This window comes from Cataglyphis hispanica, chromosome 17, assembly GCF_021464435.1.
Source record: "Cataglyphis hispanica isolate Lineage 1 chromosome 17, ULB_Chis1_1.0, whole genome shotgun sequence".
NCBI classification, from domain to species: domain Eukaryota; kingdom Metazoa; phylum Arthropoda; class Insecta; order Hymenoptera; family Formicidae; genus Cataglyphis; species Cataglyphis hispanica.
This window is the reverse complement of record NC_065970.1, coordinates 2985917-3000306: the sequence shown is the minus strand read 5'-3', so window position 1 is coordinate 3000306 and position 14390 is coordinate 2985917. Positions and strand designations below refer to the sequence as shown.

Sequence of the window (14390 nt, the reverse complement as noted above, 5' to 3'; positions counted from 1 at the left end):
AGAGAAAAGTTACACGCGAGAAATTTCGAAATTTGAGAATAAAAATGATATTCCGCACAAGGAGATTTGTAGAGGGAGCGTGGGGGTATCGTTTTATTCGGACTGATATATAATTTTAAGCCTCTAAGAGCCTCTCTCTCACAAATTTCCAAGCTTACACGCTTGATCGCACAAAAGGCATACCGCGGATCGTTCGGTGCTTCACGCGTTCCCTCGTTCTTGTAGGATCCTTACCCTCTAATTGATCATCGCGATGAATTACCTATAAGCAAACTCAAAACTGTCGCGCACTTTTGTCAGAGAAGCGTGAAATGATGATGCGATCGCGTCGCGCGCGAGCGGCTAATTTCGACGATTCGCTAGCTTCGCTCTAACATCTTCTCTTCTATAAAACCGCCGTAGCGCCGTGAGCGAGTAAGAGGAAAAGGAAAAAAAAAGGAACGTAGGCGAATACAATGAAAATGAATATATCACACACACCCACACGTATACACAGGAGAACTTACTACGCAATGAATCCGATAGCAATAAATGTAAAAAGAGGCGAAGGGGAGAAGGAGAGGAGAGACAACCACGCGGAGACGTCGAAACGCGTGTAATCGATGCTATGTATATCGTTTTCAACTGACATCCATTCGTTTCCGCGTCTCCGATCACACTCTCTCTCTCTCTTTCTCTCTCTACACTATACATATATAAATAAATAAATGAATAAATGAATATATATATATATATATATATATATATATATATATATATATATGTCAAGAGATATTTATACTAGTATTTTAATAGTTTAGTACATAATATACGATAAATAAATACATATATATATATATATATATTATAAAAAGGAAAAAGGACGAATGTGTATATAATATAAAGATCGGACAAAATACGAGAAAAATAGAGAGCGAGCGAGTGAGTGAGAGAAAGTGAAATAGATTAAAACACTCCGCAACCACACTCTGTAAATATATAAAACACACATATAGAAAAAATATTATATATTCTACTATATATTATACACACATATACAACAAAAAACATATATATATATATATATATATATATATATATATATATTGAATATGACTAGTGATACAAATATATAGTTATTGTATACACCAGCATATAGAGACAAATATGTGAATAGGAATTAATCTAAACTGAAATTAACTATAGGCAATGAATATTTAGCGATTAAGACAAAGTTTATTATGTAAAGATGCATAGGCATTATTACTACGGGGACACCTAATCATAATTATTGACATTATGATAAAAATTAGGCTGAAAAAAAAGAACTTAGAGCGCGATGAGAACATGTTGATAAAGTTTCTTAGGTAGGATTATATATACATATATTATATACATATATATAAATATATATATATATGTATATATATACTTTATTGTTTGTACATTGGGCACGAGTGCTCTCTTATTTTACTGTGATCCATGTTTTGTACAATTTTCGAAGGTCGCATCGCATATCCATGAGCTAGCATTAGGCAGCATTGCTTTTTCGCCATTTTTATCCCCCGACTATATCGTCGTCCTGGGTAAAACAATCGCGTTTTCGATGAAAATTCACTTACACGTATAATCCTCGCAAACATCACTCACACTGGAATAACGCGGAACGCGTACTGAAATTTACAACCACATTTACAAGCAAGCGAAATTGCAAATATTCGATAATTGTTGTTCATCGAGATTTTGAATCAATTTTTCGCCTAAATCATTTTATTTTGCTTGACAACCACACAGCCACGTTAACTGACATTATAATCAGCAAAGTCAAATTTTATTACTTTTTATCCGGTTAAAAATTCGATAAAAGACACAAATTACCGCTGAAATATTAAACATGCCGTTCTTCCGGTCGTGATGAGAACAGAAAACACCTTGCAAACGTGAGAAATTTGGACAAAATTTTTGAACCGTTTACTCCGCTATAATTTTCCCGTCGAAGTAGTACTGGATCGAAATAGATCATTTCAATGACGTTAATTTTATATTCCTCCACAAAATTTTAGTAATTATATTTTTTTCTGAAGACGCGATATCTTAATGAAAGAATGTAATCGATCCTCGCGGACTGACTAAACTCGAAAGGGACATTGAAAAATGCATTCATATCAATGTAATATTTATGAAACACAAACAAACATGTGCGCGCGAAAGAACGACAACGAAAATATTAGGTTGGTACAAAAAATTTAACACATTTTTCGCGAATAAGATTAAAAATAAAATTTTACACCTAATTTTGATATAATCTTTAATAACAAAAAATAATTTTTTTCATTTTTCAATTATCAGGATATTTCTTGTTTAAATATATATATATATATAAAAGTTGTTCAAACCTTTTTAAAAAGTACAAATTTTTAAATTTTTATTTAAAAAAGAACTTTATAGAAAAAAAATAAAAATAATAATCCCTCTTTCATTCTGACCTAATATCTTCGTATTCCGTTATTTCTTCACTTCAAATTGTGAAATTACAGTGTGAAATGACAATCTGTGATTGAAGCATTCGTGGATCGGTGGGCTTGAGAAATGTGCATGTGATAGAAAAATCATTACAATGGAAAATTGTCGAAGAAATTTGCACGATGCACCGAGCAGAGTGTCGCAAAATTGGTGAAAACTTGACGGGATGTACACGCGTGTCAAAGTGCATCTCTTAATCGCGTCGAGGATGCATAGGGAAGGGAGAGAGAGAGAGAGAGAGAGAGACGTGGTAAAAAAGTGTATAGGAGAGAGAGATACCCTCCGCAGTATACGTCTGCACACGCACGTGCGCACATATTCTCGAGAACGATAGGGAATAAAAGAGAAAGAAAAAGGCAAAAAGAGGACGTAAAGGGGGGTTGGAAAGGGGGATGCCTCTGGAGTATCACCAACGGTTACAGTGGTTCGATCTCTCGCGAGTTGGCCGAGGGTACACGCACACCGACGACAGGGGGTGGACAGGGAAAATCGGTATATACATAAATTCGGAGACACGTGTGTTGCCGAGAGCGTGAGAGAAGGCAAGATAAGAAGAGAGAGAGAGAGAGAGAGAGGGGGAGAACAAAAATGGGTAAACGAGAGAGGGAAGAAAACATAGGTCAGGGGTTGTTTTCACCTGGCGCCGCCCCAAGTCACGCCTACCTGCGCGATTTCGAGCGTAGGGTAGGTAGGTACGCCTACGCGTGCGATTACCAACACGCCGCACATACGTATATATACACGCGTGCGTGTGCGAATGAATATGTGTGTGTGTGTGTGTGTGTGTGTGTGTGTGTGTGTGTGTATGTACATGTCGCCGATCGCGCAGATGTGCTAGCTCCCGGACTGAGCACGTCAAGCCTACGCCTACTGCCTCCGCGCACACATCGACGATTATACGATCGACTACTACTACCGAGCCGCGCCGAGCCGTGTCTGACTCCTATCGCGAGCGCCGGCTGTCACTACTAGCCCAGTTCGAGGCATCGCGCGGGGTGCGCGTTTCGCGAGTTTGCGGATCGGGTCACCCGGTGACACGTTCCCGCGTTGTTCCTACAAGCGGTTTAATTCCGATTTTCGGATGCCCGCGGTGAGCGTGTCATACGAGGACGCGAATAAAAAAAAAAAAAAATCTACGCCGCTAGGAAATAATTGGTCGATAGGCTAGTACGGGATGATTATATTTTCATAGAATACATATATACTTTTTATTGAAATTGAAATGATTTTATGTTAACGTGATATGCTGAGAATTAATTTTTCAAATAGAAAAATAAAAACCAAATTAGAATTTGTATATTAAATTGTATTTTGAAGTTGCGAATAGATTATGAAACTTATGGAGGAGAACTCTTTTTATATAAAAGCGCTTAGTTGTCCATATAAAAAATAATTATATCTTGACTAGACCTACGTTTTCTGGATTTTTGGGATTAAACAGAAAAGTTGGTTTATCGCTCGTTTCAAACGCCTATTATACGATTAATATATTAATGATTCTGTCAGTATTTCGAATGTAATATTGATTGCATGATAATCACACGATGATTTAAATCGACGAATAAGGAAATTATTGAATCTCGAATATCATTTGCTGTTAAAACGAAACAAGAGGGAATTAAAAAATATATTGCGTACAAAATTGGTACGATCAAAGCTACTTCCAGCACTTTAAGCATTATCAATATTGTTGACCATATTATAATGGACAATTTAAGCTGCTGAAAAAAAAGAAGTTAAACCTTGAAAACATATTTCCTGATAGTTTATAAAAGTACGTTAAAAAAAAAGTTACGACATTGATTTAATGCTACCATTAATTTTTTTTCAATATAAATTTGTTAATACACTATCTCGAATTGAATATGAACGTAAAATTACATCGATTAATTCGATCATCTTGCGATAGTATTTTTTGTTACTTTTTTTTTTTGCTTTTTTTTTACGAACCTCGCAATTTTTCTTTCGTAATTGCGAGGAACAGGCGGCTCGCGTTCGCTCGCGTCGTCGTCGTCGTCGTCGTCGTCGTCGTCGTCGTCGTCGTCGTCGTCCTCGTCGTCGGGTTCACATCCGCGTGCACGTGCGTCCCACATCAACGAGATAGAGACAGAGACGCGGCGTGTATGCACAACGCGTGGGGTGAGATGCAGAATGATGTGTATACCGCGACTCGTGAAGCACGCGCATCCCCCTCGCTCTCTCCACTCTCCCTCTCCCCCTCCCCTTTCTTCTGCCCCCGCGCGTCCACGCGACGGGCCGCGGGTACGTGCCTGCTTGTCGCTCCGTTATTAATGGGATCTCTTCCGCGGGAATTCCGCCAATAAGGTCGACGCGCAGGATCACGGCCTCTCTCTCTCTCTCTCATCTCTTTTTATCTTTCTTTCTTTCTAGCTCTCTGTCGCTACCCCCGCGTTTTTCCCTTCCCATCCACCCCTCCCGGCATCTCGACGCTCAGCCTTGTCGACCCGCTCTTTCTCCCTCTCTGTCCGAGCTTTTCAAAGTACACTGTGTACATGTAAAAAAAGAAGCGTAGAAAAAAATTGTACGCCCGACACGTCATATCTTACGGGGCGTGCAGCTCGCCGACGCGCTCGATAACCGCGTTTGATGAATACCGATTTATCGCATCTCGTGTGTGCGTACGTATATATACGCGCGTGTTACCAAGGTGTATGTTACTATCTTGCCTGCACGCGTAATATTTTTCATCTCGCACGTTCGTGCCCAAGAGTATTCGCAAAACAATTTGGTATCTCGGAGATAGTCAAGGACCACGTGTCCGATCTTGTATGGGAAAAGATTACGAAATCGTGATGGGGCACAAAATATGCGAAATATAAATATACGAAACGCTAAATCTCCGCGTAAAAGTAATATTCTTTACACGCGAAGCGTATAATAAAAATATAGAAATAATTTAGACTTAACAGAAATAGATTTAACATAAGACGAAAATAATATTCGAAGAATATGTTTTTTTTTCTGAAGTTATTTTTTACATAGAGAATCACACGCGAGTCTTTCGCACAGAGAATTTTAAGACGTCGACGGTTGTCGACGAAATATCTGCGCTAAAAGAATATATAATGAAAGCTAAGAGTACTGAGAATTTTCAGCATTGTCGGACGTCGATCATATTGTGCACTCGTTGCACATTTCGCGCCCAAGACACTTACGTTTCTGTCATTGTCCTGCGAAGCAACATTGTATAACCGCGATACTTAGTAAGCACATCGTTCGTCGATCCACGAATGCACATTTCCACCATTTCCGCGTCCGTTTCTTTCGCGAGCGTATATACTTGGCGCGCATTTTAATGGTTTACGAAAAAAATGCGCGTCGCAAACGAAAAAGCGCAAGGAAAAGAGCTTAATTCTTTAATCTCTTCAGGTATATATGTACGTCTAATTTTATAAAATCCTTTCACGAATAATTAATCTTAACACACAAGGATCACATATGTGTGTATATTATTTTTCAATTTTTTTTTTTCCTTTTTTTTTTTTTTTGATAATTATAAATTTATTTTGAATAAATATAAATTGAAAAAAAAAAATAAAATAATTTTTCCGGCTTTGTTAAATTCGTCCCTGAGGAGGTTAAATTATTATTATAATCTATTAAATTAATAAATTCTCCTAAACACTCTCATATCGTAATATGTAATTTGCAATGGCATCACTTACAATGTGAATACAAACTTTCTTCCGATTTTACAATTAAATATCATTTTCGAAACGCTGACGAAAATAAATGTCCGTCTGTTGAGGCTCGATTGCAGCACGATCGAGTTTTATATACACATTTCTTTTTTGAAGTCTCCAGTAATCAACTGAGACAGAGAATGTAGAACACAATAGAGAGAGAGAGAGAGAGAGAGAGAGAGAGAGAGAGAGAGAGAGAGAGAGCGTATATACACGGAGGAAAAACACACACGCGGAGACAACGCAGTGTTCAATATTTTCGGAGTCACCCTGTAGATGGAAATCTCGCATATAGTACTAACAGATTGTATAACACTTAACTAAGCTTTCCCGTATAACGATACGAGAGACATACGAATTGTTATGTTTTCTACAGTAACGTTTGTACTACCGACTTACAACAATATTTGTATAATATACGATACACAGAGAGAGAAACTTACCTATACAACATAGGTGTTACCCAGATGCAATAACTTTTTTAAACGGTGTTACCGGAATATTTTTCATACTTGTGACGACTCGTTGCGGCGTCCCCGCCGTCCGTCCGTCCGTTTACACGACGCGACGCGGCCGGTACCGCGGCAACCAACTACTCGTTTCGTTTTGTGCCAACCAGATCTTTAGATTTTGCTTTTCCACGATTTAATAACATGCTGTTAAAGCGTAACAACACGATGTAATCCGATTTTTAAAGAACCGATGCCCCCCACATGCCATTCCACCTTAGCACATCTCGACACCAAGCGCACCCACGCCCATTCGCTTGATTATCGAATATTGAAGGGAAAGAAGAGCGAGAGAGAGAGAGAGAGAGAGAGAGAGAAAGACGAGCGTGTGTGTGTGCGTGTGTGAGATAGAAAAAAAAAGAGGAATTTAAAAGACAGGGAGAAATGTGTACGGTGTACCCGCATAGTTTGTCGTTTAAAAAAAAAAGAAAAGAAAAAGAAAAAAACAAGTGGAAGTTGTTCTTGAAACGAACGAGAGACGCGAAATTTGGACAATGGTGAGAAAATGTTTGTTTGCGACCGGGGCTCTTGAAACTATCTCGCGGCATTAGTAATTCGATTATCGGTCTTTGCGAGAGCGGATATAGGTAGGAGGAGAGATATAAACGGAACGCAAACGCCAATGGTGCCGTTACAATCTCCTCGCGACGCATTCGGTAACGCTTAAGCGTTCGATACTTCGAGAGTCGTCGCGGGAAAAGAATTAAGAGCAATATAACTAGCGTTTATTTTTTACATAGCTCGAAATAGAAGTAGAAAACTCGAAAATCTCAATGCTTATATACGTAATCAATATCGTCAATAATTCTCGCTTTTATACGCTTGAAAATCTTTAACTTAATTGAAAATCTTTTTTTTTTTTCATGAAGAAAAATCGAACGTTAATGCCTCGACCGTTTGTTTCTAGATTCTCTGGGTCGCTCTCTATAACGAAAAATTATGATTCATAAAGATAAAAGATCTCGGAGCTTGAAAAGAGAAAAAGCGAGTAGGGAATGATACTTTTAAAATAAGAATGTGATTGTATAAGACATCTAGAAACTACATGACGCGCTGTTCGTTAACTATGCGATTATTTGCAATTTGATTCTGAATTGGATTAGCAAATTTTTTCACTTTATATAAATGTAGATTATATTCGTGATTATACTTTAAAATCATTTTAATTATATATTTGGAAATGCAATAAGAAAGGAAATAAAATAGATGTGCAATTTCAGCAAATTGCAAATTAAATTCTTTTTATTGCTTACATCATTACATTAATTAAAAATATTAAATTATTTTTATACACGTAAGGAATAAAATAAAATTCTAATTTTTCCTTTCTCAGTAAAAAAAAAAAAAAAAATTATTTACATCAAAAACTCGCATACGATTCTCTTCAATTATCCGTCACGCCAAATTTCATTTGGCACTTTTCGCTTCTTTACTTTTCAAACACCATGTATGTGTATGATATCGCGTGATACTCGGAACTCCCGAGTGCGACCTTGCTGATCTTAGATATTATGGTCTGCGATAGGACACGTATGTGAGTTATCGAAGCGCGATCTTCGCTGCGGTGAAATAAAAAAAAGAAACCGCCGACCGACAGACCAGCTAACCGATATGGTCTCATTTTTGGATATCCTGATTTATTTTCACCGGCCGTTCGCGATATCAGAGCGACTCGTGTCTTAACTTGCTACTTAATTGAGAACAATCAGAGTCAGAGTCTGTCCACATCGCGAGCTTTTCAACAGAATAATTTCACAATCGTTACTGTATCATTTAAATTGTTGCCTTTGGATACAAACGAAGAATTCAGAGTCAAAACGTGATGTGTAAATGAGTAATTTATAAGATTCACTTTAATTAGAACTTAATACAATTTTAATTATCACGAAAATTTTTTGCGTTAATCACCCTCTCTTTTGCGACAAATAAAAAAAGGATACAAGCTGTTATTTTAAAAAGTATATCTTGAAGTATTTCTTTCAATGTACTCTATTCCCCGACATAAAAATATTATACATAAAAAAAAAAAAAAAATGTAAACAGACTCTAATCTCGTGTGTTTGTTGTCATCGCGAACGACTCGTGAGTGGAAATGAAAGGGAAATATATATTGTCAAAGAACATCAGTTCATTGTAATCGAGCGTATCGTCATATCCAACTCGCGATGTACAAGCATTCACTGGAACAGCGAGACGTGTAAGATGGATGCGACTGATAGAAAGACAACTGAACGAATAATAATCTGAGAGCATATCCGTCCATCCGATACGTTTCGATCTGCGCTGCGTTTTAGATGGTTGTGTTGGGTGGTCTAGTTAAAATTTTTTTTTTTTAATCCGGGATTATTTAATACAATGAAATTGTGAAGCAAAGCTCTGAGATCGCAATTGATTCGATCGATCGCAACCGTGTGCGAATGCGTCCTGAATTTATGAGCTGACTGAGTCTCGATTTAATACAGAGAAGGTTTATATATACTAATATACGCGCGAACGTTTGTGTACACACGTATACATTTCAGCTGTATCGAGAATCGGACAATTTCGACAAAATCGGCAAAATTCGATATCTCGGAGAGAAGTTAAGGAAGGAGGGAGAGAGCCCGCTCTTGTCCGTAAAACTCCAACCAACATCGATATAACGCGTTCTGAACATTCCGGAATCATTGCGGAATAGCCACAAATGATTTGGCTTGGCGTAAAAAAAGTGAAAAAAAAAAAGTAAAAAAAGAATAAAAACTGATTTGTTTCGGTTCTTAGACGAACGAATGCATATCATAGTTGTAAATTAACAATTTGTGAAATAAAAAGCTGCAAACTGTTTGTGTTAACAATACGTCACGCCTATCTTTATACGTAACTGGCAATTCCCGGCCCGTGTATCCAATCTCGCGTGAAACCCAGAACGACATTATGCCGTAGGAATTGTTTATCGCTATCACAAGCTGCGTCCGGGCGCTACAAAGGGTAAGTGCATAGTTCATAATCTTCTATTCGAGCGTGAAACAATTCCCGAGATACCTGCTGCGGCGCACCATCGAGATGTATTCGAAGAGACGTTTTTCGAAAAATCGGAACAAATATCCTTTTCAATAAAATCAAATATGGATGATTTCTCGAAATTCGGGATCTCCCGAATTATTGGAATTATCTCGAGCGTAACTTAAATATTTTTTATTTGAATAATTCGCGGAATTCATCTCTTTATATTATTGTGATTATTGTTTATTAATTAGGGAATTAATCTTAAAATAATAAGTGCTAATAATAAAGTGCTTATAAAAATTATTCCAACAAAATAAAATCTCAAGATTCCAAAAATATAAACACGAGACATCTAATAAACATTCGATTATGGGCATTCCTGGAGCATCAGGACGGCAATCAGTATCGTCACATCGTACGATCGTAATTGATCTCCCCTGTTTCAGGTCTCGCTCGCCCTCGGCCTGGAAGCGGGCGGATGGGGTGCTCTGGTGGAGCGGACGAGCGGTGGCAGCGGCAGCATCCTCAGCAGCTTCACCGGCCTGGCTGGATTGGCGCGTCGCTGCGGCGTCTGCCTGGCGACGTTCCCGTCGCCGTGGCTGCTGGAGCGTCACGCGTTGCTCCAGCACGCCGGCCAGACCAGCGACGACAAGCCCTTCACGTGCGAGCAGTGCGGCCAGCGTTATCGCTACCGATCCGCCTACGTCAAGCACCGCGAGCAGAATCATCGCGCGCGGCTACCGGCCGACAAGCTGTTCACCTGCGACGTCTGCGGCATGCAGTTCAGGTATCTCAAATCCTTTAAGAAGCACCGTCTCAATCACGCTCTCGAGCGGCTGCAGCGCGCGCCCGAGTCGCAGAGCACCTCCGTCGTGGTGGTCTCGGCGCCGGCCGAGCGTAGCGATCAGGTATCTAGCACCGGCGAGCCGTCCCAGGTGGAGACCGGCAGCGACACCACGAATCCAGGCGACGTCGAGGAGATACGCGGCGTGTTCTCCGAAAGCGTTCGCGGTGACGAGACGAGCGTCTCGGAGACCGCGAGCGTCCAGGAGAATCCCGGCGATGCGGTGGAGGTACAGATAACGGAGACAACCGCGGCTGTTAGGATCGGCGGGGGAGGTATCGGCGGTGGTGGTGGTGGTGGCGGTGGCGGTACCAGCAGCGAGGTCGGCGACGTCGACGACAATGCCGTCGATGACGATCGGTCGCACGAGCGCAGCGAGGCGATGATCAGCCTCGCTCGTAGCGGAACTCGCGAGGCCGATCGGCGCGAGCGCCGCTTCGCCTGCCCGTTCTGCGGCAAGTGCGTCAGGTCGAAGGAGAATCTCAAGCTACACGTGCGCAAGCACACCGGCGAACGGCCGTTCGTCTGCCTGTTCTGCGGCCGTGCCTTCGGCGGCAAGAGCGACCTTACGAGGCACCTGCGCATCCACACCGGCGAACGGCCGTATCACTGCGAGATGTGCGGCAAATGCTTCGCCCGGGCCGACTATCTCTCCAAGCACCTCACCACGCACATCCATCAGCGCTAACGCGATCGCAGCTCGGCTTACTAGCCAACTCGGTGTCCTCGAAGCCGAGCAGCGAGCAATGTTCCTCTTTCTCTCCGGGGCGACTCTCGAGGGTTAATACTATAAAAAAAAAAATTTCACGCGAAGATAATATTACGTAATTGAAACGAAGAATGTAAACGAAATTGAATGACATTTACCGCGCGCTCAATTGCATGATATACCGAGAGGCGGGTAATAAGCACATCTAGTCAATTTACGCGCTCAACTGTAATAAATTTTCTCTAATGATGATATTTGAAGGATAGAAACTCACTCTGGTCGCGTTTACTTCTCCGATTAGTGAAAGCTATCGCAAAGTGGTAGCGGCAATAATCTTTTTGGTGTTATTCAAGCAACAGAGACGCTTCTCAAGACGCTTCGATAACGCACATTAAAATTGAAATCTTCGAGTATTTGATTGTTCGCCATTGCGAGATTATCCCTCGAGTCTCAGTCCGCGAGGATCACGAACGGCTGCTAACTGTCGCCGAGCAAAAATGATTTCGCTCGCGAAGAGTAGCGTCGGATAAGATCATTAAGGGACTTCTTACTGAGAGGAAATAGAGGCAAATGAGAGCGAAAGAAACACGGTCCCATCCATCTTAGCCACAACAAGACGCGTCAATTACGGAGAGAATAGAAACAGAGTGTAAAACACGATCGGCGCTCAATCGCGCGATCTCCCATCAGCAGTACGTCCGACGATGATTTCTTGGAATACACGACAGTGAGACTAACTTGTGATAAGGAAATATGAGAAACCAAAAGAAGAAAAAGAAAAAACCAAAGAACGCAACGACGCGGCGGGCGAAAGCCGACGGTCAAAGGCTTCCTTTTGTTGTCTTTTTCGTCTTCGTGCTCTCCATCGACAAAGTGATATATTTGTAATGTAATAGCTTAACCTCGATATACTCGGTGTGTACTCGATATGTAATATAATTCGCGATGATAATGCCGCGTGTGCGATAACGATAATTTCTCTCTACGCTGCAGCTCCGTGCAAACGCGAACACATCGACGGACATTTTTCACTTTTACACGGATGATATTCGATTCCGTATAATTAGTTGAGAGATTCGGCTAATAATTAATTCACACTTTTCTCCCGAGAAACTCGGTCAGATTAATTTCAAAGGAATCGAGAAAAGAAAATATTGAATTGAATTTTTATTTTAGAATTCTCTTAATTAGATTTCTCTCTTTAATTAAATATTCTTAGCTCACCTTTTCTCTCTGAGATTAATTTTCTCAAGTTGCTAAGAAGAGTGGGTTAAAACCTCCAGGACTCTCCTCGAGCAACACTCTTTCACCGCGAGAAATATACTTTCGACAATTGGCGTACACGCGTGCACGGCACGTTCGTGTCTATGGAAACCGAGACGAGTTATTAAAGTACCGCAATACCTACTCCAGACATCTTTGATTATGTTGTCAGAGGCAAGGTGAGGCACGCAAACGACTTTTCGTGATGAACTTTTTAAAAGCTTGGAAGTTTCTGGCCTATTTTATTAATCTACTTTTTATCGCGTACGGAATAAAACCCGATCGAATCATATCGCGGAAAGGATTGGAGGTTTAAAATGTCGACATGCAATATCGGGAGATGTAAGTCTCAATATTTCTTCAACGAAATATCTTTTTCCGAAAAACAAATGCTATTTATTCAAGCTATTAACATTTATATTATATACTCATCATTGATTTCGAGAAATGAATAGAATCTTTCTGAAAATAAAAATAAAAATAACTTTCTTTTATATCATATAAATAAGAATGGGATACATTTTGTATTGAAATTCCATCAATCTGTAGAGAATTAAATTATTCATCGAGCAGCTATTCCCGCGATGGTATATTCATCATCCGTGTAAAACGACGTGTTCGACGTTGGCACCGATCGGGAGGGCGAGAAAGCCTCCCGGAAAGCGTTGCCGGTGCCTTTGAATTCTCGAATGAACGAATGAATAATCCTTTCCTTGATGATGCGGATAGCAATAATATATAATATCTATATATCTTTTCGTTTCTCCCGCGCCACAGAGACACCACAGCGCAGATTTAGGTTTGTCGTCGGAAGCCGCGAAGTAGCGTCTTGTTGCACGGTCTATATATTCGGTCCTTTCAAAAGTCCTCTCCACTTACAGTCGCTATCCACTCTCTCCTATATATTGATATATGTGTATATACGCGATATATACGTACATACATATACAATAAAAACGACACGCTGTCCAGTTATGCGCGAGCGCAGAACGAGAGTGGCCGGCTCATTCTCTCGGGATCGGTCTCGTAAGTAGCTTTAACTTTCGATCACTTCATAAATCAAGTCCGATTGCGCGATCTCGTTGCGAGATGGATAAGGAAGAAAGAGAGAAACGATGGGAGCGGTTTCTTAGAGAAACTTGAGCAAACTCGAAGGATCATTTACGAGGCCGAATCCCTCTACTTTGGTCAGAACACTTACTTAGCCCTTAAGTGATATACCTATATAGTGTACTTGCTACTCTGTGTACTCTCGCGCACTCTCCAAGATACGCGAAACGAAGTTGAATAACGAAGGTGCTATCTAACGAATAGGGTTGATCGCCAGATGCCGGCCGGCCGGTAGCTCGAGAGACGAAAAACGTGAAGACGAAACATGGCGAGGAGAGAAGAGTAAGCTCTACATTGCCAGCTAATATCTACCGTGCCAAAAGAAGGAACTGTTTAGCGAAAAAAAAAGAGAGAAAAATAAATAGAGAGAGTGAGAATGAAAGAGAGACAGAGAGAGAGAGAGAGAGGAGAACCCATTCCGTCGGGCGAAAATTCAATTTCCCTCCAAGACCGGCCCGGTGCTGCGATAGGCCAATTTAGTCCATAATTACCGTATTATTATACCGTCTCTTAATAAGGATGTAATTTAACGATTAAATAATATGTCGATATATATATTCTCGTCCGTAGTCGGTGGTGCGACTATTGTCCGTCGAGATTTTATTAAGAGAAAAAACGTGTCCAACGAAGATGTCAACGAGAATTTGCGGCGAGACACAATTCGCTCGCATTCGCATCGTTTTAATTTCCCACCTTCTTGGGTCGATTCACCATATACATATATATAAATATATATATATATATATATATATATATATATATAT

General features: G+C 40.4%; 1 protein-coding gene across 6 annotated transcripts in view; it reads left to right on the top strand.

Moving 5' to 3' along the window:
* Nucleotides 1-12906, top strand: part of LOC126855841 (longitudinals lacking protein, isoforms H/M/V-like) — a 69540-nt gene extending 56634 nt beyond the window's left edge. For all 6 annotated transcript variants that reach the window (XM_050603852.1, XM_050603851.1, XM_050603849.1 and 3 more), the window contains one exon: nucleotides 10147-12906. In XM_050603852.1, coding sequence (XP_050459809.1) covers nucleotides 10147-11232 — 1086 coding nt within the window. In that variant the 3' untranslated portion in view covers nucleotides 11233-12906. The remainder of the gene's footprint in view (nucleotides 1-10146) is intronic.
* Nucleotides 12907-14390: the final 1484 nt, after the last annotated feature.